The sequence below is a fragment of the Berghia stephanieae genome, chromosome 5, assembly GCF_034508935.2.
Source record: "Berghia stephanieae isolate SIO BIC M18660-M18661 chromosome 5, UCSD_Bste_1.3, whole genome shotgun sequence".
Classification (NCBI taxonomy): Eukaryota; Metazoa; Mollusca; class Gastropoda; order Nudibranchia; family Aeolidiidae; genus Berghia; species Berghia stephanieae.
Window position 1 is genome coordinate 19,593,838 of NC_088364.1, and position 27,816 is coordinate 19,621,653.

The 27,816-nt window shown below is 35.5% G+C and overlaps 1 protein-coding gene across 1 annotated transcript; it reads left to right on the forward strand.

Moving 5' to 3' along the window:
* The first annotated feature begins 1,043 nt into the window (after nt 1-1,043).
* LOC144972556 (WW domain-binding protein 11-like) lies at nt 1,044-27,089 on the forward strand. The gene is made up of 15 exons (XM_078913896.1): nt 1,044-1,260; nt 9,288-9,319; nt 9,865-9,958; nt 10,368-10,465; nt 11,489-11,576; nt 12,008-12,079; nt 13,499-13,610; nt 14,804-14,967; nt 15,186-15,257; nt 19,736-20,073; nt 21,146-21,413; nt 22,340-22,528; nt 22,912-23,099; nt 24,027-24,135; nt 25,791-27,089. Exons 1-15 carry the CDS (start codon nt 1,197-1,199, stop codon nt 25,913-25,915), a joined length of 2,013 nt encoding a protein of 670 aa, XP_078770022.1. The 5' UTR covers nt 1,044-1,196; the 3' UTR covers nt 25,916-27,089.
* The last annotated feature ends 727 nt before the right edge of the window (nt 27,090-27,816 follow it).

The window sequence follows — 27,816 nt, forward strand, 5'->3', positions numbered from 1 at the left end:
CAATAATGATTGAAATAAATAATACACACGTTGGACACACATGCACACACACACACACACACATATACGCGCGCGCACCTACACACACACACATATATATATATATATATATATATATATATATATATATATATAGTGACGATGATGTTAATGAAGATAATGATTATGATGACGATGATGGTGATGATGATGATGATAATGATGATGACTATGATGATGATGATGATGATGATGATGATGATGATGATGATGATGATGATGGTGTTGGAAGTGGTGATGGTGTCGTTGTTGAATATCATGCAGTGGGTGGTGATCATAGTTATAGTGGTAGTTGTCGTGGAAGTGGTTTCGTGTAATATTGTAAATAGTTGTAATGGTGAAGGGTGATGGTAAAGGTGACGATGACAGTGGTGGTCATCATCCTCATCATCATCATCGACGTCGTCGTCGTCGACGTCATCATCATCATCATCGTCATCATCATCATCATCATCATCATCATCATCATCATCATCATCATCATCATCATCATCATCATCATCATCATTATTATTATTATTATTATTATTATTATTATTATTATTATTATTATTATTATTATTATTATTATTATCATTATCATTATTATCATACTTCATCATCATCATCATCATCATCATCATCATCATCATATCATTTATTACGTGTGTCTGAGTCAAGGATTCTATGGTCTGAGTATTTTTTATTCAATGAAAATGTATTACATTTTATACCAAATAAATTTCGAAACTTAATATTTCCCACTTTTCTTATGACTGCTTAAAACAAGATTATATTATTTTATCGATACTATGTCTGCTTCTTTTTGAAGATCATATTTGCAAACATTTAATGCAAAACTAGGGTTCTAAAATTTAAAAATGGTTGATTGTATTTAATACAATAATCACAATTGAAATCATGAAAAACAAATAATGAATTGTTGATGTAATGTTATTAATAATATGAATATCACATATTTCGATACTTCTGTGAATAATCATAGTAGTTGTCATACGTTCAATGATTTTGACTGTAATGTGTGTGTAATGGCGGATGCCCCAATGAAGACAACCCGATATTGACAACTTATAAACGTTTTTCTGGGGTCGTTCAAACACTACTTGCCAAATTGCATTATTGAATTGTAGTAAGATTGCATCTCTGCCTGTGCAAAAATGGGGAGAAGGTCAATCAATACCACGAAAAGTGGTAAATATATGAATCCAACGGATCAGTTCCGTAAGTACATTCTCATTCTGAACTCCACCGACTCCACCACAACTCCCAATCAACTGTCCCTACAATCAATTCAATAACTTGAGTCTCAGTTCTATACTTCTGATTTTGTACAAACTATTCTTAACTATGGAATCAGTTTCATCTTAAGATTTCACAAAATTACAGAATTACATATTTAGCGAGAGCAGCCCTTCTTTAGCTGTCGAAATGACAACAAAACTCAAACTAAAAAACTGTACACAGTACATAGGGAGTTTAATAGAAATTCTAAATGTACCTCACACACTTGAAACCAATGTCATATGAAAGAGCTGGCAACACAGATTACAAAACATTTTGAATTTTGTTTCTATCTTGATTAGAAATGTAGTTACGGCAGTTCAAAGTCTGAAATTTCAGACCGATTTTTACCCCAAAATTACCATTGCAAAGTTGTGACCGAAAACGCGTGATGTTAATAAAAAATGGTTAAAACAGTCAATATGGAGTTCTTATCATATATTGTATACCAAAATGTTCGTCTTATCGAGGACAATGCAGTTACATTAATAAAGAGGAAGATAAACATTTCAAATTAACACATTATTACATAATATGACGCAAATGTTACATAATCAAAAACTCGGCTAGACGTAAGAAAGAATTTGCTCTATCACTTTTGGATTTATCCCCAATATCTCACTGAAACAATTGCAAATAATTACCCTCTTTTAATTAATACATAGAGAATAAAAAAGGGTTTGAGAGTATTTAAATGAAAAGATATAAACATGTTGTGTAATGTCATAATGAGTTTATTTTTACCTATGGCAATTTAATTGCATATAAATCAAATAAAATGGTAGATTGAAAAAGTTCAAATAAATTGAAACAGATTCCCTATTATAATTAGAAGGAAAGTTCTGGCTTTTAATACTTTAAAAAATTCTGCTGAACCACTTTGGGTTTATTGCTATTACGTCATTTGAACTGACAATTAATATAATTTTATCCCCCCCCCCCTTCTCTCTCAATGTATGGGGGTGTCAAAACTGACAGAACTTCTTACCATAATAATTATTAAGGCTAAGGCCTTTAAAATATGGATACACATGATAAACATATCTAAACATATGGGAAAGAAACTTCATGACTTGATGGCAGAGTAAAATAAAATTAAATTAAAGCAATTGGTATTTTTAAAATATCGATATTATTAATATCGAATTTCACAAAGAGAAGAAATATACAAACTTTTAAAAAAAAACTTTAAAATGCCTACAAATAAAGTTGGAAAGTATGTATTCAAAATAAAAACATAGGAAATAATAGTACTGAAAATATTATGGACTAAATTTAACATAATACATAACTAAATTTAAAATATCGATATGGATATCGATATCGCCCAGCAGCCATGATGAGAAGATAATGTACAAGGCATTTCGGCGCAGAGTTAAAAGGTGTCTGCGCATCGATATAGAGCCCTGAAATTTGGCATGAATAAAGTTTAGATGTTATTCTAAAAACAAGCGTTTAAATTTTAAAAACACACGCGGTAAATAAAAAAATAAATGCATTTGAAAATTGCCAAATTTTAACTTCATATAACTTCTGGAAATATTAATGGATTTTTCCTTAATTGGCACCATTTAAAAGGAAATTGAAAGACGAAAATAATGATACCAAAATATCTGCGATATTCCTCTTTATAACGAAGTTATGCATCTTTAATTGAACCCCCTAAAACGCGAACGGCAATTTCCAGTCACAACTTTCCTATGGGCGAGTTGGGTCAAAATTTGACTGCCACTGCTGCTGCTCACTAAACTGCCTACAGTACAGTACAAGTACAGTGCAGTGACGTCGACGCCAACCACATTCTCTATCTAAATATCTATGGTCACTCTCACTCTTGAATACGTGACTTAACTGTTTTTATCCTCAGTCTAACCTAGTTTATTTCCCAGTGTTTATAGGGAGTTTTATCATCTGTTTTTATATTCATAGGGGCACTATCATCAGTAATTTAAGTAATTTCACAAAAGAATTGTGAGGTCTTGTACTTGTATATTCTTATTTTTGTTTGAGCCTGAGTGGTTTAATTTTTAATACATGTTCTTAAAATTTCCATGTTTGTATTTAAAAAAATGTTTTGTATTGTTATCACATTATCTTGTTCTAGTAATAATATCCCCCTAAAAAAAAAGTTTTATGTAGTGCATTATCCATAGATGTGCTCAATGCATAGAAAGGGTCCTAAGCCAACACCACCAGTTAATTATTTTATGAGGAAGAGGGAAGATGCCTTTTGACAAAGAATGTACTTGGAGGTTAGAGACATTTGAGATGTGGATGTATGGAAGAATGTTGAGGTTATCATTTTAAAGACAAAATCCATAACATTCGTTCAGAACTAGATCGGCATGAACCATTTATAGATACAAATACATTCTGTGGTACCCCTTTAGACAAGTTTCATCTAGTTTCATAAACGAGTTGATGAAAAAAGCCCCCCATTAAATCCTGCGACCTTGATCCCCTACCAGCACAGCTTTTGGCCAGCTCCATCGATACATTATTACCATCCATTACATCAATCATAAATACATCCATACTGACTGGCGAAGTTCCATCGTGCTTTAAAAGTGCCCTCGTCAAACCACTTCTGAAGAAACCATCACTGGACCACAATATATTAAACAATTATCGTCCTGTATCAAATTTACCTTTTTTGTCAAAACTTTTGGAGAAAGTAGTTCTTACACAATTAACATCTCATCTTAAGAAGAACAGTTTGGAACAACCCTTTCAATCAGCCTACAAACATCAACACAGTACTGAAACAGCGCTTCTTAAAATCTTTAATGACTTGTTATGTAATGCTGATGCTCACAATATCAATGTATTATGCCTTTTAGATCTTTCAGCTGCCTTTGACACCATTGATCACGACATTTTGTTAAGAAGACAAGAAAATACGTTCGGCATAAAAGGAATTGCCCTTAAATGGTTTACATCATATTTACAGGATCGATGGCAGACTGTCCTGGTGATTGGTGTTCAGTCAGAACAAGTTTTACTAAATTTTGGAGTACCACAAGGCTCTGTTCTTGGCCCTGTCCTTTTTACTGTATATATGCAGCCCCTTTCTAGTGTGATATCCAGATTCAATCTGAGTTATCATTTTTATGCAGATGATACGCAAATATATGATTCAGGACCTCTTAGTAATTTACAGTTCTTAATACAACGAATTACGAGCTGTTTTAATGAGATTAAATCTTGGATGTACCACAATAAGTTAAAATTAAATGATAGTAAAACTGAGATTTTAATGTGTGGAAGGCCGAGTATCCTTAAACAGGCAAATAAATCACCTATTACTCTCAGAAATAGCACAATAGAATTTTCAAATAAAGCAAAAAACCTTGGCATCATCATTGATAAAGATCTTTCCATGACAAGCCATGTGAATAACACCATACAGTCTATGTACATGGAAATGAAAAAAATAAGCAAAATTTGTAATTTAATACAGAAGCATATAACAGAACTTTTAATTAATTCCCTGGTTTTATCTAAATTGGACTATTGTAACTCCCTTTGGGCGAATTTCTTCTTCTTCTTCTAGGTTCCATGCCTGGTCCAGGCTTCGGATACTGCATGAATTATCTCTCTCCATTCCTCCCTGTCTCTTGCCTTTTCAAACAGCTCTTGGATTGTTAGGCTGGTGAAGCCCTTCAGTTGGTCTATGAGTGTTTTTCTTTGTCTCCCCCGGGCGCGTTTACCAGGTATTTTTCCACAACTTGCCAGGTATTCATTCTTATCTTTCCTTACTATGTGTCCGAAAAAGGATAGTTGTCGATCCACTATTAAGGGCATTAGTTTCCTTTGTTGGTATGTTTGTTTTAGCACTTCTTCGTTCGTTTTGTGTGCAGTATACGATATTCTCTGCATCCTTCTCAAGCACCACATTTCAAAAGCTTCAATGTTCTTTTGTGTTTCTGCATTTGTAGTCCAGCTTTCGCATCCGTATAACAAGATTGGCCACACGTAGCACTTCAAGACTCGGAATCTAATCCCGAACGACATCTGTTTGTTTTTCAAAATGTTTCCCAGGTCCATGAAGGCCTGTTTGGCTTGAGTTATTCTTGCTCGTATGTCTCGGTTACATCTTCCATCTGTTGTCACTATTGAACCTAGGTATTTAAAACTTTCTACGTTGGTAAGTTGCTCGCCGTGAATCGTTATATTGCAGGTGTTGTTGTTTTCGGGGTTTTTCTGTATTACCATGCATTCCGTTTTGGTGATATTCACTTCCATTCCCTTGGCTTCACTATCTACTACCACTTTGTCAACAATCTTTTGAAGTTGGATTTCTGATGTTGCAATGAGTACCGTATCGTCTGCGTATCTTATATTATTTATGTTGTGACCTCCCACTTTTATTCCCTCCATATTATTTATGCCCCTCATGATTGTTTCTTGGTATAGATTAAACAGATCTGGTGAGGCAACACACCCTTGACGGACTCCTTTCTTAATAGGAATGGAATTTCCTGTAGAGTTTCCGATTTTGATAGATGCCTGCTGGGTGTAGTATAATGTTTGCATGAGTCTGAGGTCTTTCTCATCAGCGCCAATGGAGTGCAGTTGTTTTAGTATTTCTTCGTGGCGTACTCTATCAAAAGCTTTTTTGTAGTCGACAAAACAGAGGTATAGTGGGGTCTGAACCTGTATAGCTCTTTCACTTAAAACACGGAGGAGGTATATTGCGTTCCTTGTCCCTCTGTCAGGTTGGAATCCATATTGTTCTTCTGCGATTTCGGGGTTAATCTTATTCCTTAGCCTGTTGATAATTATACGCAACAGTATTTTGTTGATGTGGCTTATTAAACTTATAGTTCTAAAATTTTCGCATCTGACTGCACCTGCTTTCTTTGGTATTGCTATGAAAATAGAGTTACAGAGATCTTCTGGAATTTTCCCAGTATTGTATATATTGTTGAATCATATGTGAAGTTCATCAATTGCTAGATCTCCTAGGCTTTTTAATACCTCTACAGATATTTCATCAGGGCCTGTTGCTTTACCATCCCTCATTCGTTCCATGGCATGTTCAATTTCACTTTTGGTGATGTTTGGTCCGCTTAATGGTTCTTTGAATTTCAGTGGTGGTTCATTTCTATTTGGATCATTGTACAGTTCGCCTATGTATTCTACCCATCGGCTTTCTATATGTTGTTCTTCAAATAGCAGTTCCCCTTGTTTGTTTTGGATACAACTTCCTGCTGCTTTGCTTTTCCTTTTCCCTGATAGTTCTTTTATTCTTTGGTGAGCTTGTTGGGGGTTGGGTTTGTATTCTCTTTCGATTTCGCAGCATTTCCAGTCTAGATAGTTCTCGTGTGCCTCGATGCATTTGGATTTAATGTGGTTGTTCAATGTTTGGTATTCTGCAGACCCTCTGTTGCATTTTCGTATTTCTTCAAATAGGTTTAGAATTTCATTTGTCATCCATTCCTTTTTGCTGTTTATTTGAGCTATTGGTAAATGCTTTTCTGCAGTTGCTTTGACACACTTTTGGAATATATCAAATTGTTTTTCACATTTTTCATTATCAGGTTCACTTTGGCTTTGTATCATGAGTGCATTTTCAAATTCTTCTCTCATTTTTGTTTGTATGCCATTGTCTTTGCATAACCTGTAATCCCTCTTTATTCTGCCAGCTGTTCTCTGAATAGCTTTAAACTTTATCCTTATTGTACAAACAACTGGGACATGGTCACTGTCTACATCGGCGCCTGGGTAGGTTTTGCAATTTAATATGCCATTTCTGAATCTTGATGATACTGCTATAAAGTCTATCTGGTTCCTTGCTCTGTCCCCTGGTGATTGCCATGTCCAGGTTCTTCTTGGGTGTTGTTGAAACCAGGTGTTTGAAATCATTAATTTATTTGTTCTACACCAATCTGCCCAGATGTTTCCTCGTTCATTTCTGTCTCCGAGTCCATGTGGTCCGATTATGTCACCATCTCTGCCTCTGCCAATCTTAGCATTTAGGTCCCCCATTACCATAAGGACTTCTTGTGATTTACACATTCGTTTTGCTTTGTCTAGTGAATGGTAAAACTCTGTCATATCTGCATCTGTCGCCTCTTCTGTTGGTGCATAAACTTGAATAATATTGGTGTCAACTACAGGTCCTCTTAGCTTAACCAGCAAAACTCTGTCTGAGATTGCTACGTGCCCTTTGTAAAATTTGGTTGATTTTTGGTCTAAGATCATCCCTACTCCTTTTTGGAAAGAGGTTCCACCACTCCATATGATCTTATATGTCATGTTGTTTTCTTGTTTTGACATGGTTCCCTGCTCTGTCCATCTCATCTCTGCCAGGCCAAGAATATTTATTTGGAGCCGTTTCATTTCTTTCAGAATGTTGTTTAGTTTTCCTTTTTGGGCACAGGTCCTGACATTCCATGTCCCAATTTTGGTTTTGTCACATTTGTTAAATTTATTTCGCCTAGTAACTGGCTGACGGTTCGGTGTGACCTGACGAACATCACGCTCCCAACCGAGCGAGGCAGCAGTCTTCCGTGAAAACATGCTCCCCTTTACGCTGTCACCGTTTAACTTTTTGGACTTATTCATGCAGTTAACTCGGCAAAGTTACAAGAATGGTTTGCCATTGCCTATTCTTGTCGCCCTCTGCAGTTGGCCAGCTTGACCTGTTACCGTTCGACACCACGAGGAGGTTGCAGTAGGGCTTGATGATGATCTATCTTTGCAGACTTGGCATCATCCATTTGTCGAACGGGCGAATTTAGCTAAAGACAAAATTAGCAAACTTCAGGTTGCTCAAAATAACGCAGCCAGGCTCATTGTACGCAATAACAAAATATACCTGTCAGCAACTCTTCTTCTCCGTGAGTTACATTGGCTTCCTGTGGAAAAAAAAAGTTGCCTATAAGATTTGTACTGTTGTCTACAAATCCCTGAGCACGAACAGTCCCTCCTATATTAAAGACCTTCTAAACATATATGTCCCCAATAGAAACTTGAGGTCAAGCAATGACCAATCAATCCTTGTCAAACCTAAGCCATTGCGTAAAATAGGTGAACAGTCTTTTCAATTGTCGGCCCCCCATTTTTGGAACTCTCTCCCATCACACGTGAGATGCTCGGATTCGTTGACAACGTTCAAATCTCGCTTAAAGTTTTATCTTTTTACGTCATAATGTTGCAATATTATTTTCATATTTTGTTGTTGTTAAATTGAATTCGTATCACGTTTCCTTCACACTTGTCTCACTGTAATATGTTTTGTTTTATATCACTGTAAAGCGCTTAGAGCCTGTGACAACGGGGTAAAGCGCTATATAAATGCCATTTATTATTATTATCATGGACAGACAAGGTATACGAACGAAGAAGTGTTGTTGAAGAATATTAATAGATACCATCAGAAAGAGGTAGTTACAGTTTCTGGGACATATGTGGAGAAGATACGGAATAGAAAAGTTGGATAACAACGGGGATGATTGAAGGAAAGAGAGCTAGAGGTAGACAGAGAATGACATATTTAAATAACCTAAAAATGGCCAAAAGTGATTTTAAAGATTAAAAGCAGAGCATGCGCACAGCAGAGGATTGTGATACATAGAGACAGCTGACCAGCAAAGTGCTCAAGAGTACAAGACATGATATGATGGATAATGGAGATGCCTTTTAGGTGGTAATACAATTTTATTATAATTGTTTTCAACAAAGACAAGGCTGGAAATGGCCAGTTACCCATTTTCCTTCTGAATATGGTGAGAAAATGTGAGTACAGAGCGTTTTCCTTGACTTCTACTTTGCGCCAGCAAAAGCAGGACTCGATTAAAGGACCTTTATGTCAGAAGCTGAGTGTCATACTCCAAGATCACAAAGGCGTTTAAGTTGGCTATAGTTACGGGTAAATGGATGAACAAAGTAATTCTGGCTTATTTTTGTTATATTAAATTATTCCTTTTTTTTTTCTTTTTTTTTTTTTTTTAAATTTAAAGGTAAAGAGGCAAGAAAGAGGGAACTGAAAAAGGTATGCATTGTTTGATATTATTATATCACTTTTGTCCCAAATTGCTGGTTTTATTGTTATAATATAATTCACTTATTTTGTAAAAGCAATGTAACGCCTAAAACAAATGGAATCGTTTATTCATAATTTAAAAACAATGATTACACTCTTTTTGTCTTAAAAAAAGAAAATCTTTGCAGATCACATTTATGTATAAAGCGTGTATGATTTATATAATGCACGTCATAGATATTACATATGTAAAACATAGATAACATGCCATTGCTAGATCTGCATTCAAATACTAGTATTTAGCACAACAATATTATAAAGTATAAATAGAATGAGAGCTTCTGTTGGAAGTTGCATGTCAGATAAAATGAGACTGATCGAGACTTCACTCATTTGAATAAAAACATGAATAAAAATGGAACAAATTTGTTGTTTGATTGTCCTTTTATGTGAACATGATAACGTAATGTCTTACAGCTTGGATTTATTGCATTATCTATTATTTCTTTGCTGCCTAATCCCATTTATCACTTTATGATATTGGTTCTTTGCAGAATAAAAAACAACGTATAATGGTAAGAACAGCTGTACTGAAAGGGAAAGATCCAATGAAGCTACTAGAGGAAATGGAAATTATTGACAGAATGGGTAAGAGATTTGAGTATTTGTAGTAGATTAGCGTCCTAAGAAATTTTTAATACTGTCAATCCAATACTACAGAAGTTGGCATGAAGTCTGGATCCATGGTTCTTTTTATGGCACTATAGGACTTGTCTTTCAATGGCTTTGACTTGATTTGACTTCTATAATTATCGTTAGCCTTTATTATGGGACACTTAAAAAAAACAACAAATTTAAGGGCACTTCATTGAAGCTGATGTCCTGTAGACCTTTTTTTTCTTTTTTCCTTCAGTGTGCATGAGTACAGTTGTATTCTCTTTATTAATTACATTTATGCAAGCAATTATTCATTAAACTTTCTGAAAACCCTGACAGTTTTGTGAAGTTATATTTTAACTCTTTTATTTTATAATTATTTTTTTGTTTTGTCATATAGAGTATGATCCTATGCAGCCACCATCTTTAAACGAAAAAGTCCTCAGAGAGAAAAGGAAAAAGTTGAAGGAAACATTTGATAGAGTATTCAAGTTATATGTAAGTGTACAATAATGCTAGTCTATGGCATTGTATATATTAATGTGATCAAGAGCATGTACTTAGTGATATGATTCATACCATGATCAATCAAGATTTGTTAAGACGTTTTCTTCCTCCTTCTGTAACTCCTCGTTATGCTCCTCCTCTCTCTTATTCACTCCATCTTATTCGTTTTTAATTTATCATCTGCAAAGATCTTACATCGTATATATAAATAAAACTCATTTTTTAAATTATAACTCGTGAGAGTATTACAGTATATTATACTCCCATTTGTACTATGGCTTTTGTGCTCTGATTACTTATTTGCATATTTTTTTATGTGACACACAATGTAAAGAGAAATTCACTGAAATTTGTTTTGATAACATTAATTCAGATTTGTAAATATCAGTCTATTACCTTTTATTTTACTTTATAAAGAAGCAAGTTCTTTTGGAGCATTAATTTTGCAGATCAATTAAATTACTGAACATTATCAAATTTGTGGACCATCATTGTGTGGCTATATGGTCTAGTGCTGCTATCACACTCAGTTTCGGATATGAAGGTCCTGGGTTCGAGGCTTGCTCTGCGCATAGTTGGGTCCTTGGAAAAGGCTCTTTACTCACACTCTCTCACCGTACTCAGGTGTGAAATGAGTACCTGGCCGTTAGAAAACGGTAAGGGCTGCCTGAAGCCGGTGATCGTAAAATACTAACGAAAGAGTGAAAATGGAAAGGCTTCGTACGAAGCCTTTCCATTTTCACTCTTTCGTTAGTACCTGGCCGTTAACAGCGTTGTCTCTGTCCGAAAAAAAAAGTAAAAATGTATGTTGCCTAACAGGGATCATGTCCCGTCCTAAATGTTAAGTATTGCTGTTATCCAAGGACCCCTTGTAAAGCAATTTGAGCACCTTTAGTGGATATTGTGCTTTATAAAAGCTCAATTTAATTTAATTTCAACTATCATTGGAACTCTTAATACGGCAGGTCTGTTTTTAATGTATTTAATATTTGTTCTCCATTATTTCCTTATCAGGAGAAAGAAAGGCCAGATTACGCAGTTGATTTAAAGAAAGCTAATATTGCATATGAAAAGACCCGGTCTCAGCTTCAGCAGCATTATGGTGGGTATCGATTATTTGAAATGTCTTATTTGATGAGATTCACAAAATATTAATTCATGTGTTTTGGCTTTAGGGTAAAAATATTTTTGTAGAATTGAAAATCTTTCATTACTTTAATTGTTATATGCCTAATGGGTGTTTTAACTCTATCGTGTTCATATACAAGGATCACATAAATTAATTTGATTGACACACGTTTAATGCTATCTCACGACCTGAAAATGGAATTTAGATTGCATTTGTTACATTACTTGTATTGACTCTGATTTGTCTCAATGACATGATATGTACTGGTATTGAGATAGGAGATTACATACATTAATTACATTTTTAAAGACTATCACAATTAAATTATTCAAATTTATTTGACCTGTCATGTAATACCATTGTTATGTTGAGTGTTAATTTTATTAATTTGTTCTCTAAAACAGAGCAAGTGAGAAATGCTGAAAGAGTTCAGGTGGACCAGATTCCCTTGCCTGATGCCCCAGTTGATATGGGTGGTGAGTACTTTATGTGATACAGTTCAGATCTGTATATATTACAAACAGCATTGAAGTTGTAAAGAACACTCAAATGCATAACCACCAAAGAGGTTTATTGGGAGCATCACCCTTGAATCATATACCTATGATGTTCGCATGGGTATACGATCCGATAGTGATGTCGTTTCTTCTTCTCTTTACTAGCCTATCCTGCTTCTTTGGTTTGTGATTGTATTTTTGACAGGGGATATTTTTTTTTCTGTAAATCTTCTGCCTGTTTGTTCTTGGTTATTTATAATTTAGCTTATGATATCTTTAGGTTATGATTTTGATTTACATTTGTACTATTTTTGTTAGATTGCTTGTTTTTTTGTTTCAGCGGTCTCTCATATAACCTCAATTGTGTTGAAAGAGACCTAAAGCAACAAACAAACAAAAAAAAAACATGATTACCCTTTCTTTCTTTATTCAAAATTTCATTCCAATTCTTAACAGTTCAAATCACTTCATTTCTTACTCCTCTAGTCATCACTTTTTGTCAAACCATGTAAGGATCCAATTCAAAATTAGTCAGAGAGTGCTTAAGTTTAATCAAGTTATTCTTGTAAATTATTGTTTTATGAGGCAAAGTTGAGTGAACTAAAGTTCCCCATATAGTGGATTTTTTTTTGGTAAAAACCCCAGCAGTGAAAGAAAAGACAAATGGTGCCCTACCTATGTTTGACTCATCTACAGATCTGAAAATTAACTATAATTAATTATTCCAAAATGGTTTTCAAAATGTGAGATTATTTACAAGAATATGCAAAAGTGATATTTGAGATGAATTGCCATGACCTAATGGAATTGTTTTTCTTTTTTTTTTTTTTTAAATCTGGCTAGGCTATTTTGAGTTGTCAAAGAGTATTATCGCCCTGTTCAAGTCTTATCGATCCCATCAAATTTATTGGGACGTTAACTTTTGCTTCATGCTCATAGCATGCTACAAAAGCAAGTATTGGTACTAGTAGGCAAGCGATTGTGTTGAGCTCGCCAGTCAGCAGAACGAAACAAAGTTCTATGTGCAACAAATGAAGGCAAAAAAAACCCCCCAACTTCAGTTGAATATGTCGTAATTTTAAGCATTTTTTTTTCCATGTTATAACTTGTATTGTTGAATAATTGATATTTGAAGTATCAATATCTGAAAATGCGAAAGAACACAATTTTTGGTATTAGGTGCCAAAATTTATAAAAATTGCCACAGCATATGCCATATCCCGTTAAATGTTGCTGTTTGATTTAGAGCCTTTGTAAATCACTTTGAGCTTATATTTAGTATTTCTTAGATATTTTGCCATATGTATAGGCTCAGTTGTTTTTATTATTATTAATTAATTTATTAATTAATTTGTTTCTCTCCTTTTTTGTTAATCCATGTACTGTATGTTATTCCAGTGCCTGGTGTTATTCCCCTTCCAATGGAGATTCCCTTACACATGCCTGGGATGCCCTTGCCCATGACTGTCCTGCCTCCACCATCCATACTGAAGAAAACCTCTGCCTACGGGTAAAATTGTCTATTGTCCTCTGTGTATCAATGAACCGCTTTGTCTGGGTTTGTTTCTTGACCTCCCATAGTGGGCAGGGAGGTCGCTTACTATGTCTTCTATTCCCCTCTATCTGTTTTTTAGCTTGCTGTTGCTCTTTGTCTTGGAGTGAAATTACTTGGTTTTGGCCTTTCCTTGGCTTGGAGGGGAACAGTCAAATATTTAGTTAACAGTTTTGGGAGATGATCTTTTTTTATTGTAAATCATCTCTCTGTAATGTACTGTTAATTTTTTGTTTTGAATATATAATGCTTTATAAACATTTGAGTGTATTCCTCTATGCAGGGACCTGTGCGTGTGTTTGGATGAGATTTTAAAGTGATCTCAAACTAAGTACACTCTTGAAATTTACAACTCTACCCAATTCTCATTTGTTTTACTTTTCTCTTATGCTTTCAATTGTAAATCTGTAACATTTTTACTATTCCATTCTCTTCCATTTTACTGGCGCTGAAATGACCTAAATATGTCGCAAGCCCTCAAAACCTGTCAAAACCAAACCTAACAAACCACATTGTTTATTAATCAGACTTAGAATGTATAATTTGTGGGCTCACGGTAAATTTGTCATTTGTCCTCTTTGCTTCAATGCAATACATTGTAATGTTGTATAACTTGTAGACTCTTTGAATTAAGCCAAGTTATTGCATTTATACTAGAATTAAGGTTCATCAAGTTGAATGATACACATTGGCCACTTTTACACAGCTATTGAATAAACTATTGTGAATCGGGGGAGGGGTGGCCAAATTCGTATTTTCAAACCAAAATGTGAGATGAAAGTTGATGAAAATTATATTTTATTTTACTAAGACATGGATATGAGCTGAAATTAGATTATGCTACTGCAATGATTCAGAAAACCCTAATACTCATATTAAGAAAAAAAATTACTTTAACTTTAAGCTTGAAATTTTCTTATAAGCATCTGCTTCACCCAGTCATAATACCTGTTTGAGGCGGTGGATCACATATATATATATATATATATATATATATATATATATATATATATATATATATATATATATATATATATATATATATATATTTATATATATATATATATATATATATATATATGCTTTCACAGGTGTAGTTACTAAAGTAAAGGTTTAGATTAATGTTGTGATTTCTCTTTGTCTTTTGTCAGACCCCCTGTTGGAATTGGTCCCCAAATCCCTATTCATATTCAAAATCAGAAAAAGAAGAAACCAGCAGGTCCGCCCCCAGGCCCTCCTCCAGAATTGAGTGACAGCGAGGAAGAAGAGGACAGGGATAAGGAGCATGGGGATGAGGAATATGACCCCGAAAAAGGTTTGAGCAAAAATATTATTTACTAATGAATTTTAAGAAATAATCTCTTTTAAAGTTACCTAGATGTGTTGCAAACATCATAAAACCCTTAAAAACAAACAAGCATTATTTTATTATCATTGTCTGATCTAATCAAAACTATGCATAGTTGTTATGTCTTTGGATGAAGAATATTGGGATAGTGATAATTGAGTGTATTTTTAATGTTTTATTTACAGGTATAATCGAGGATCTGGGTGATGTTGATGTTGATATGGGCACAGAGGAGATGTTGAGAACAGAATCCCAAGGTAAATAAATACAATGAAATCATTATTATTGCAGCTTGTTCTCGGTCAACTGGCGCGTTGTTGATATTGTCTTCGGTTTTTTTTTTTTGTTTTTTTTTTTAATTATTATTTTTTTTTTTTTTTAACAGCAAACTGTGTTAAGTTATTTTTTCAGACATTTATTCTGAAACGCTACCAGTTTTTTGCTTGATAGTAGGACTGAATTGACATTGTTCTTGTTTTTTGTTTGTTTGTTTTTATTTTTGTGTGCTTTTGGTGAGGTTATTTTTTTGTTTGTCTGTCATAGTTTTCTTTAATTTTCAGAACTCTGAACGATACTCACAACAACATGCCAATAGTAAACGACACATCAACATATCAACAAAACATAATGACAACACCTGATCATTTTGATGGGATGCAGGACTTTAGTAAACATAATGAGAACGTGGCTTGTGAAAATAAGACAATAACAACAAAGGGGGAAAGAAGGGTCAATATGAGGCCAAATGAAATAAAAAGAATCAATCACCAAATCAACTCAAATCATAACACGCTTAAAATAGCAAACAGGCAAACTAACAGTAACCGTAATGGTGAACCGAGAAACATGTTGAGAACTATGACCATAAACTTTCAAAGTTTAATTCCAAAACTACCGGAATTTTGGAAATTGATATCAGAAATAAAACCAGACATAATCATAGGTACGGAAACATGGCTACATTCCGAAATAAAGGACAGTGAAATATTTCCACCAGAGACATATTTCAACGTGTTCAGGAAAGACCGAGAAGATAGGTATGGTGGGTGCTGGTTGCAACAACAACGAACCTCTCAGTATTAAAGCTTGACATTCAAACAAAATCAGAATCGGTGATCGTAAATATCAAAACAAACAGAACAAGGCCTACTCACTGTGGGTGCTATGTATAGAACACCTTCAAACTCAACTATGGAACAAATGACTGAGATAACACGCTGTATTGATAGCCTAGACCCGAAAAATGTACTCTGGTTAAGCGGAGACCTGAACCTACCTGATATCAATTGGGAACAAGAAAAAATAATCAGTTACCAATATCCTTCATTTATAAACCAAGCATTTATTAACAAATTGCAAGATTTTGGCCTGAGTCAAATAAACAAAAATCCAACAAGGGGTACAAATATCCTCGACTTATTTATCACAAATCGACCAAATTTAATTGTCAAGTGTACAACCATTCCAGGCATTAGTGACCATGACATCCTCATCACGGAATGCACTATCAAAGCAAACAAAATCACAAAAAAATCACACCCTATTACTATTTGGGAAAAGGCAAATATCGCCGAAATGCGGACAGAAACACGTCTTTTTAGTGAAAACGTAATTAATCAACATCTAGAAAGCACTGAGGATGTTTGGACTGCCATCAACGACCACCTAAACAAAATGATGTCCAAACATGTACCAACGAAGAAAAGCTCAAGGAAATTTCACCAACCATGGATAAACACCACCGTCAAACGATTATCTAGACGGAAACAAAAGGCATGGAGCAGAGCGAGAAAGTCCAACAGTAAGAAAGACTGGTACAATTATGCCCGACTGAAAAAAGAAACAAAAAGAGAGTAGAAAGGCCTATCATAATCATGTTAAGGAACTTGTTAGTGAAGACTCAAACAAAAAGCTCTGGAAATTTATAAAAAGTAGGAGGTGCGATTCGGTTGGTATAGCGCCCCTTGAGCATGATCGTGTATTATACTCTGATGCAAAGGAAAAAGCAGACATACTTAATAACCAATTCTGCTCTGTTTTTGCTTCAAAAGCTCATACCAAAATTACCACTCAACAACTACAAGGCGAAGAAAACGATTCCAACACTATGGCCGAAATCAATGTGACAGTAGAGGGCGTTTCCAAACTCCTCGCCACTCTAGATCCAAAGAAAGCATGTGGCCCAGACAAAATACCATCCCGTCTCTTAAAGATATTGAGTAACGAATTTGCACCTGCCCTCACACATTTGTTCAAACTCTCTCTTGAAACGGGAGACATACCAATTGTTTGGAAGCACGCTCTTGTCAAACCCATCTACAAGAAAGGTGATAGAAGCAGGGCTCAAAACTACCGTCCAATTTCATTAACCTGCATTTGCTGCAAACTGTTGGAGCATATAGTGAGATCCTCAATAACTGAATATCTCGAAACTAACAGTATTTTTTGTGATGAACAGCACGGATTTAGGAAGCACCACTCATGTCAAACTCAACTTCTATCATTAACACATGATCTGTCAGCTGCTCTTGATAAAGGTGGTCAAATTGATCTAGTACTACTGGACTTTGCCAAGGCCTTCGACAAGGTCCCTCACCATCGGTTAATCCAGAAATTGTATGACGTTGGTATCAGGAACAAAACCTTACAATGGATTGAAACTTTTCTGGACAATCGCACCCAACAAGTTCTTGTCGACGGCGAGACTTCCACTATCGGGATGGTGACATCGGGCGTACCTCAGGGCTCAGTCCTTGGGCCCGTCCTATTTTTAGTGTACATAAACGATCTTCCACGAGGTATAAGGTCAAAAGTGCGCCTCTTTGCTGACGACACAGCATTATATAATCAGATAAAAACAACAGACGACTGCAAAACACTAAATGACGATCTAGCTAAATTACAAGAATGGGAAACAATAAATCAAATGGAATTTAAGGTATTAAAGTGCAATGTTCTAACCATCACAAATAAGAAAGCACCTATAACATTTGAATACCAACTTCATGGTCAAAACCTGGAACATGTAAAGACAGCAAAATACCTTGGCATTGAGTTTGCTAAAAACCTCAAATGGAATGACCACATATGTCACCTGGCTTCAAAGGCAAATCAAACAAGCGCTTACATCACCCGCAATTTAAAAAGATGCCCAATCACAACTCAAACCCTTGCTTTTAAAACTATTGTTAGACCAATTTTGGAGTATGGCAGCTCAATTTGGGACCCATATACAAAGAAAAACATCGACACCTTAGAAAACATCCAAAGAAAAACAGCAAGACGCATCACAAACACATTCGATCCTTTCTCAAGTGCGTCTGAAATATCACAACGGATTGGCCTTGAACCTCTGGAAAAGAGAAGAAAGATAGATAAACTTAAATTGTTCCACAAGATCTACTACAAAAATTTGTGCCTTAAACTTCCAAACGACATCAAAGATATCGGCACAAGAAATACGAGGGGACACACAGCAAGAGTAACCATCCCAACATCAAAAACAGACGCCCACATGTATTCGTTTTTCCCTTCCACTGCCCGACTATGGAATAGCCTCCCAGCTGAAGTGGCTGAAAACGGTTGCCAACATGCCTTCACGCGATTGCTGGAGTTCACAACGTGACTTTTTAATCTATGTGGTTTTAGTATTATGTGCAGAGTTTTAGCAAGTTTAAAATGTAAAACACTACAAACTGTGGAGTGATCCTCGACAATATTGGAGGTTTCCACAAGACGAAGAAGAAGAAGAAGAAGAAGAAGAAGAAGAACTCTTTGATATTTGTAAAAGTTAAATTTTTGGATTGGCATCAAAATTCTCGTTCAAATTATTTGTTAGTGGGAAAAAAATTATATAAATAAAATATTTTTACTCATTTGTTGCATTTTTATACAAATTAGATATCTCCATAGGTACATGTGAAAGATTTCTACATTATAAAAGGAAATCTAAGTATTTGCCCTGGTGTATCCAAGTGCAATTATATTGTTTACTTTAAGAAGTAGCTGTCTTTCTAGTTATAAAGTCTCATCTTTTGCAACTTTATTGAGTAATAATAATAAAATATAATATGCTTATATAGCAGCCATTAATCCACTGACAAGTGCTGTACGGTGCTTAACAATCACTCAGAGTATATAAACTAGCATACACACTAACACGCCTACACACATACACCCATACACGCAAACCCACTTACGGAAACTTCTCCGCATCCACCTATGCAAACATAGTTTTGCTTATTCCTGATTCTTTGCCTCAATTATTATCATCCTTTGAATGGTTTCTGGTCCAGGGTTGCCAGTTTTATTTTGCAAAAAAAATTTTAAAAATGAAAAGGAAAAAAATGCGAAGCATGTCACAGAAAAATGCTAATTGGTCTGAAAGAAAAAAGCCAAACTTTTCTAGGTATCACTTTTCCTGCTAAATTGCACATAATAAAAGTGGGAATAAATTTCTCAATAAAATAGGTTGAATTAAGTGTTTTGAACCATAAGAATTCCAAACGGCTCCAAAATAACACCAAATTTTTGGAATTTGGCATTAAGAATTTCCAATTGGCAACCTTGGTTTGGTCTGCCTTTGATTCTTGTGAATTTTCAGATCAGTACCTCTTTTGTTATTGACCATATATCTTATATTCTGCAGCATCTTATACTACCACAAAATTGAATATCTGTCCTTGTTGATTTCTTTTTTGAATTAAAAAAAATAAAATTCTACTCTGTTTTGCAGCGAAGTCACGAAGGATTAGATTTGCAGATGATGATGATGACGATGACGACGATAATGATGATGATGAGGATGATCGCTTTTCAGAAGATGAAAGAAGGAGAGAAAGGGAGGAAAGGCGCAGAAGGAAGAAAGAGAAGAAAAGGAGAAAGCAGGAAGAAAAGGAAAAATCCAAGAAGAAAGTGTCCGCTTTGCAGGCAATGATGTTAGAAATGGCAGGTCAGCAGGTTCCAGATTATGAGAAGGAAGGAGAAAGTTCATCCTCTGAATCGTCCGAGTCATCACGAACTTCAGATTCAGATGAGGATGAGAGAAGGAGAAGAAGATATTCAGAGAGAAGGGTAAGCTCTTTTTTTTTTTTTTTTATGATGATTTATTTATGGAAATAAAAGTTTTCAGAGAACTGATATTTGTGATCCGTCGGCCTAAAACGTTAACAGGTCGGGGTAAATCATATGCCAAAAGTACTCATTTAGATCCCATGGAGCCTGAGTTTATCCTGATTTCTATAGTGTTAAACAGACAATAGCAATTGATTGCTACTCTTTTGATAGGATGTTAGTCTATTGCAAAGTACTTTCCACTGGGTCTTATAGACCAAATCACTGCTGGGTGGACAAGGGGGTCAGATAAAAATCTTGACATCATCACCTGGGTTGGATCCCAGTCCCTTTACGTGTAAAGCAAGTGCTCTACCAATGTAGCCATTTGAATAATTACCTGACTTAATCCCACGTGGAATCCACTATGTTCGCATACTACTCTTACGCTTTATCAGTTGAGCTGCTAGTTCCCTGTCACAATTCTTAGCTATCATTTCAATTTTTAAAGAAGAAAATTCTGGGTGGGGTTCCTGACCTCCCATAGTGGGCAAGGAGGTACCTGCTGTGTCTTCTATCCCCTATATCTGTTTTCCAACATGCTTTCTGTCTTTGTCTTGGAATGAGATTACTTTGTTTATTCCTGGCCCTGGCCGGATAATCTAGCTGGGAGGGAGACAGTCATATGTATAGTTGGAGTTTTGGGAGATGATGTTTTTTGTCTTGTAAATCATCTCTCTGTTATGCACTGTATTACGTTTTGTTTACATAATTATATATGATTTGTAAACATTTGAGTGTATTCTTCTTAGTGTGGACCTGTGCTTGTGTCTGGATGAGACTTTTAGATGATGTCAAACTAAATACTTTGATAGTGTGGTCTTGGATTCTACATTTGTTTCCTATTTGAACCAAGTCCCCTTTGTCTTACCTTTTTTTGGATGCTTTAATTGTAATTTTATAACTTTTTACTATCCCATTTTCTTCCTTTTCACTGGCACTGATATGACCTTAATGTGTTGCAAGCGCTGCAAAACCCTTGAAAACAGAAAACAAAGAAGAAAATGAATTTTTTTGTTTCATTTATTAAAAGGAAGAAGAGAGGATTCGGTCAAAGGACAGAGAAATTGCCAGAAGAAGGGAGGAAATATCCCGGTTGGATGACAGACCACCCGGTGTTGACGACCATTCGGATAGGGCTTCAGAGACGGAAACAGCTGCCATGGTGGCTGCCAGACTGGCAGAAGAGGCTGAGATGGAAGCGGAGTCAAGGCAGTTGTCAACTGGAACTACCAAAGTTCCACCTGGCCCTCCCCCTGGTTTACCTCCAAATATCTCAGGTCCACAGGGTCTTCCCCCAGGTGAGTGTTTGAGCTTGAGCTTTTATACAGAGCAATATCCACTAAACGTGCTCAAAACGCTTTTCAAGGGGTCCCTGGCCAACAGCAGCACTAAACATGTAGGACGTGACATGACGCCCATTATGTGATATTACATTTTTTTTTGGACAAAAACAATGGTGTTAACGGCCAGGTACTCATTTTACACCTGAGTACGATGAGTGAATGTAAGTAAAGAGCCTTTTCCAAGGACTCAACTATGCACCTAGCGAGGCTCGAACCCAGGACCTTTCGATCCGAAGGTGAATGTCATACCACAAGACTACATAATTACCATTAATCTTAATCTATTTACCCAGTCAATAAAGTTAAGGGTCAATCATACGATTGTCATGGTGCTTGCATGGCAATGTGGCCATTTATTTTTATAAAGTTTAAGTACTTACATCCATTGCATATTATTGTTCAAAGTACAAAACCTGGCTTATGAAGAACATGACCTCCAGTCCCATAGACTTGGTTGTAACTGAGGTGCACTATAGTAGTTTTCTATCATTTTATTGAATTTCACTGTAAAAACTTTTCAATTCCTGATGTTTCATTGCTTTTATGCATCAATCCTGATAAAAGGATAATATTGATAATACATACTAATATTGTTATTCTTGAATATAATCGAAAAGCTAGTCTAAATGTTGTAAAGGACATATGAAACTGAAAAGAGTTGCTTGTAAGTGTATGCTTTTGACATTGGGAGAAAAAAATCTAGAATTTTTAAATGATACAATCCTGATTCACGGGCATTATGGGTTGGCATGTTTACATTATGTTGTTGACCAATGCCATTGCCCCATTAACAGGGCACTCCTCAAAATCTGATTCAGATTCACATCTGATTCGGGCAAGAGATTCAATTTACTTCTATATTTTCATTATTTGATTCACAGGTCCTCCTCCAGGTGCCCCTCCAATGTTTTTGCGACCGCCACCCATGAGAGGAGGTCCTCCAGGAGCCCCACCAAGACTGATGCCTCCAGGCCCTCCTCCTGGAAGACCTCAGGGAATGCCTCCTGGACCACCACCAGGGTTACCACCAAATTTGAGATCTTCTCTCATGCGAATTCCAACACCTATGGGTAACAACTTGCTTTTTCTATATTCTTTCTAAATTGTTATGTTTTTTACCTTTTGCTATTAATATAAATGATATTGAATTAAATTATTTTGTCATACTATTTTAATGAATAGTTTTATTAGGGTTCCTAAAAAGAAAAAATAAGTTTATTATTTCCCTTTTCTTATATATCTTCCTGGATAGTTTCTTTGTTGGGGGGGGGGGGGGGGGGTTGTTTTTTTTAAGAGGTGGAAGCGGGGGGGGGGGGATCTTCTTACTTTATTCTATCTATCTTTCCTTTTATTAAAAAAAAAGTTATTTATGTTTTTATTAATTTTTATTTTCACTTTGGCTTGTGTCATATAAATCCTTTGTTTATTCAGAAAATGTAAATTTATTTCCCAGGAGTGCCTCCACCCCGGGGCATGATAAGGCCCCCAGGAGGTCCGCTAGGCATCCTCCCACCATCCATTCCCCCACCCCAGGGTGCCAACCCCAACATCCTCAGCGCCCCACCCAGCATCAGACCCAGGGACGGGGAGGAAGGGTCTGGACCCGTGAGCACTGGTGCCCCTTCCAGGGTGACCATTCAGGTAAGAATTGCCTCGTGCTCTAAAAGTCTCTTGAAAGACAATTAACTCATTGGCCGACAGAGCCGATACATGTGCGTTAAAAAAATTTTGACCTTTGACTGCCATGGCTGAACCTCCTCGGTTTCATACTTAACTATTTTTTACTACTTCTGACTGAACTCTGTCAGCCATGGCAGTTTGATGGCGAGGTAGTTCCCTTTTTTATCTTTCATTTCATACCAAACATGATGGGGTGCTTTTCAATCTTGACATTCTTTCTAGCAAGCCAAAGTAATACAAAACCTGGTATTTTTTCTTTTAGTTTTCCAACTTAATGGAGAAATGAACTCAGTTATTTTAATTCTCGAATGAAAAACAATATGAAACTACTTGTTTTTGTTTTAGTTATTATTCTGATTATGTTGGTGACTGTTTTCTGTTAAATGAACATTAATTTTTTAGTTAGAACAGTGGTCAACTCAAAGGCAGTGTTGACTCCAATTTTTTTTTGCTTAGGCATATAATTGCCTCCTTTTCAAAATATTACTGTGCAATCCAGAATTAAAATGTCACAATACAAATGATATCATTTGAACGAACAACGCAAGTAGGTTTGTTTACTTTTTAAACTATTTTATTATCATAAAACGTGTGAACATGAATTTTTAAAAAAACAAGACTAAACCTTGGCTGTCTGTGGCTTTGCAATTCTGAAAAAACTTTGCAATTAGGGAGTTAAATATGCAAGCGAAAAATTAGGGGAGAAGGCAAAGCAGGCAGGACAATGCTAAAAATTTCAGAAATAGATAAACTCCAAAAAAAAAAAAGGAAAAAAAACGAACAAAAAACAAGAAAAGGATTTTGTCTAGTACTTTTTTTTTCACTTTACTTTTCACTCCCTAGGATAGCCCCTCACTTTCATACTCACATTTCTTTGATCCCTTTCAGGCCAAACCCCAGATCAAGAGCAAAATGGGAGACGTCACCCGTTTCATGCCCATGTCTTTGAAGGTGAAGAGAGAGACCAGGGACCAGAAAGGCAGAATTCGACAGACAAGTGAGTGGACAAGTTTAGTTTTATGCTGGGTAAACCAGGTGTTGTAATTTGAAGTTCAAATAGGGAAGAAAAAACCCTCTACTCTACTCTTTTGGTTCCTAAATCCTTGGGCGTGTGTATGTAACCAGTCCCTGGAGTACGAACTAATAATGAATATGTTACATAAAGGTGGCAAAACTATTTCAGTAGCAGGATGTTTAGGCAGATTCTTAGGATTACGAGAGGGAAAAGAGCAAGGATGGATGATCTTTATTTATTGACCAGTATATATTTAGACTAGAAAATAAGATACCATCACTCTGAAATCAGAAATTACATAAGGTATGTATCTAGTCCACTGGAAGTGTGGTTTTACCCTTCCAATGAAGTAGGAACCAGTTTTTTGACATCACACTTTACTTCCCTATTATGAAAGAGAGTCAGATTATTATACTTATTGAGCTTTTTTGAACTGCAAAAATATTCATGAAAAAGAGAAAATTTTGGACGAAATTTAATTCATGTCATCCAATTCACCACAGAATAAAATCAGATGAAAGCTGTGGGTCATATAGTGGAAAAGCAAAATTATAAATACTGCAAAGCTGGTTAAACCCAATTTCAAGTCACTTTTTCAATCTATCTTGGTTTTGCCATATTTTGGTTTAAGCGTTGGGATTGAATATTTGAAGACAAGCGTTTGATTAAGTTGCTTTTCTGGTCCAGAGGTCTCACAATATGGAACACCAACTGTACTTGTCACTGGTCAAGTGTGTATCCTTTAACATTGTCTGTCCAAACTTTCTTTTTTTATTGGCCTAACATTCTCTCTCCATGCCTTTCCTTTCTTTTTCACAAGTTGCTATTGTTTTCATAATTGTGCATGTTGGTAACATGTATATAATATCTAAAGATTTTCCTCTAATCAGTTTTAACAACTTCTATGTTTTCCAATACTTTTATGTTAACTACATTTTCTGTTCACGATATTCTAAGAATCTTTTAGAAAATAACTCTTTTATTGCAATTAAGTAGGTGTAGTTTGTTAAGGAGAGTGTCATGTGTCTTTATTACTTAGTTACCTCCCTTATTTTATTAAAGACAGAGAAAAAAAAAAATCACGATTTGTGCTAACATAATACAGACAATACTGAGTAAATACTGTGACTAGTGCAAGGGATCAATCACTCATTCAATGTTAAGTCAAGATTGATTCTGATACGATGCCAGACAAAACTAAAAGAAAAAAACATCAGAGAATCATGCCAAATAACTCCTTTGTAGAGTAAGGCTCATTATTTTTTTCATTGGTTTTTCTTATATTTCTTTATTTTTAATTCTTTGTGAGGCATTGTGTGATACTCATCTTTTCAGATTTTCATTACTGCTCCTTTTTAATACCTTTTATACAAATTTGCCTTACTCTGGAAAAATGCTTCGCAAAGTCCCAGGTTTAAGAGTTTTTGCCAAGATGGGGGTAATTTTAATCGATTGATATTTGAAGGACAAGTTTTCTAGCCAATTTTCTGACCAAAATTTTAAATACATGTTTTTCTTGAGGATTATAAGGAATTTCATTGAGATTAATAAAGAAAATTTTACAACATTCTTTTTCAATTTTTTATAACTAAAAATTGTGAGAATTTCCCTCTTTATTCTTTTACTTCACCATCCAGACAAAGAAGAGGAGCCAAGGGTGATTGGAGCTCAAGCCAAACCACAACCAGCCCCTGCAGCGCAAGCCAAGACCAAGGACGATGCTTACGACCAGTTTATGAAGGAGATGGAAGGGCTTATCTAGTATTGGGGTTATCTGGTGTTATTTCTCATTCATTCATTCATTCATTCATTTATTCATTCATTCATCAATTCTTAGTATTGTTAAATATTTCCCTTATATTTTTATTTTTTTATTTTGGAAACTGTTCCTGTTGAAAGCAATTATTTGAAGGGAGTTTATATTCTTTTGTTGATTTCCTGTAGATTTCTTCTTTCACTCCCTTGATTGAAAATATAAGTGCCAAGCTGTTTCAGAGAATGGACCCACATAGTCAATGTATCTGGGGGTTCCGATAGCTCAGTTGGTAGAACACTCACTTCACAAGCAAAGGAGCCAAGATCGATCCTTAGTGCAGTTGAGATTTTTTTTTCTAACACCCCTGTCCACCCAACAGTGATTGGGTAGCTAGCTCTGTTAGATATAGTGGAAAGTACTTTTCAGTTGACTGGCACCCTGTCCAAAGGGTAGCAAGCTATTGCTATTGTCCGTTTTACACTATAGAAATCAGGATAAAACCGGGCCTTATGGGTCTGAACGGCTACTACACAATCAATATCAAATAGCTGAAATCCCACCCAAATCTGTGTCTGAAGGAGTAAATACAAACAATAGTCTGATTTAGTGAAAGTTGTTATATAGAATCCTTAAAATGAATTGACCATTACTTGACTTAGCTTATCACCTTTCCCCTCCTAGCCATATGATTGGGATACCCTGGTTGCCTCTTTTATCTTCTTTGTGAGATCCCTCAACTTTTCACTGTCCTCTACCATAGATCTTAGAGACAGAGGGTAAATGAATTTATCTAAAATGATCAGAGATATTCACCTCTCTGCTCAGCAAAAAAAAAAAAAAAAAGATTTAAGAAGCATAAGAAGCAAGGGATAACAACATCAGTTGCAAATATTACAAAATTATGAATTATTAGACAATATTTATGTCTGTTTTCCCCCTTTGTTCTTTATTATGATTTTTAAAAAGAGGAAAAACTTGGAATATGTTGTCAAGGCTGATCCCATGTGATGTTAGTAAGCATGTTTGTATGCGTGGTGAGACAGTTAAATAGTGCATGAATGGTGTTATAATTTAGAGTTGTGTTTGATTTCGAATGCATTGCGCTAATTGAAGAAGAATTGAGTCATTGCAGTTTATTGTAATCGGTGATGATGATTAAAATGAGTTCTTTTCAAATACAGCACAGTTTTACCTTTGTGTTTTTTTTTTTATATTACAACAAAGCCTTGTCACAGAACCATATTTTAAACTTTTTTTTGCAAAACTGTCACTGTCTGTAAAATTAGTTGGTGGTATAATTGTATAGATTGAGTTTTTACTCATTCTGTCAATGGAAGATATTTTCAAAACTTACTTAAAGAGTTACTGAATATCTATTTGCGGCTTGGAATTGTCTCATCTCATGTAGTTCCATATCTGAAGCAGACGTCGGAGGTCATCTTCCGCCAAGCTGATCTATCTCTTGCCAATTCTATTAAAGCAGCGCCACCTTTCTCAGCTTCATCTGTCCAAGTTCTTATCCCTTTCAAATACGTTATTCTTTGTCTTCCTCTTATTCTTTTTCCATTCATCTTTCCAGTCAAGGCGAGTACTTCCAAACCAGGGTGGCGGATAATGTGTCCTAAAAATTCCATTTGGCGTTTGATGATTTTTGTTATCAGTGATCTTTTTCTGTTTGCCATTTTTAAAATTTCTTCATTTCTTTTCCTTTCCACCCATGACACCCTCATCATTCTTCTGTAAAACCACATTTCCACTGCCTCCAGTCTTTTAACCATGGTCTTGTTTATGGTCCAGCTCTCACAACCATATAGCAGCACAGACAGTACATAGCAATCCAGGACTTTGATTTTTGTTTTCATACTAATATTCCTGTTTTTCATAATTGTATGCAGCTGGTTGAATGC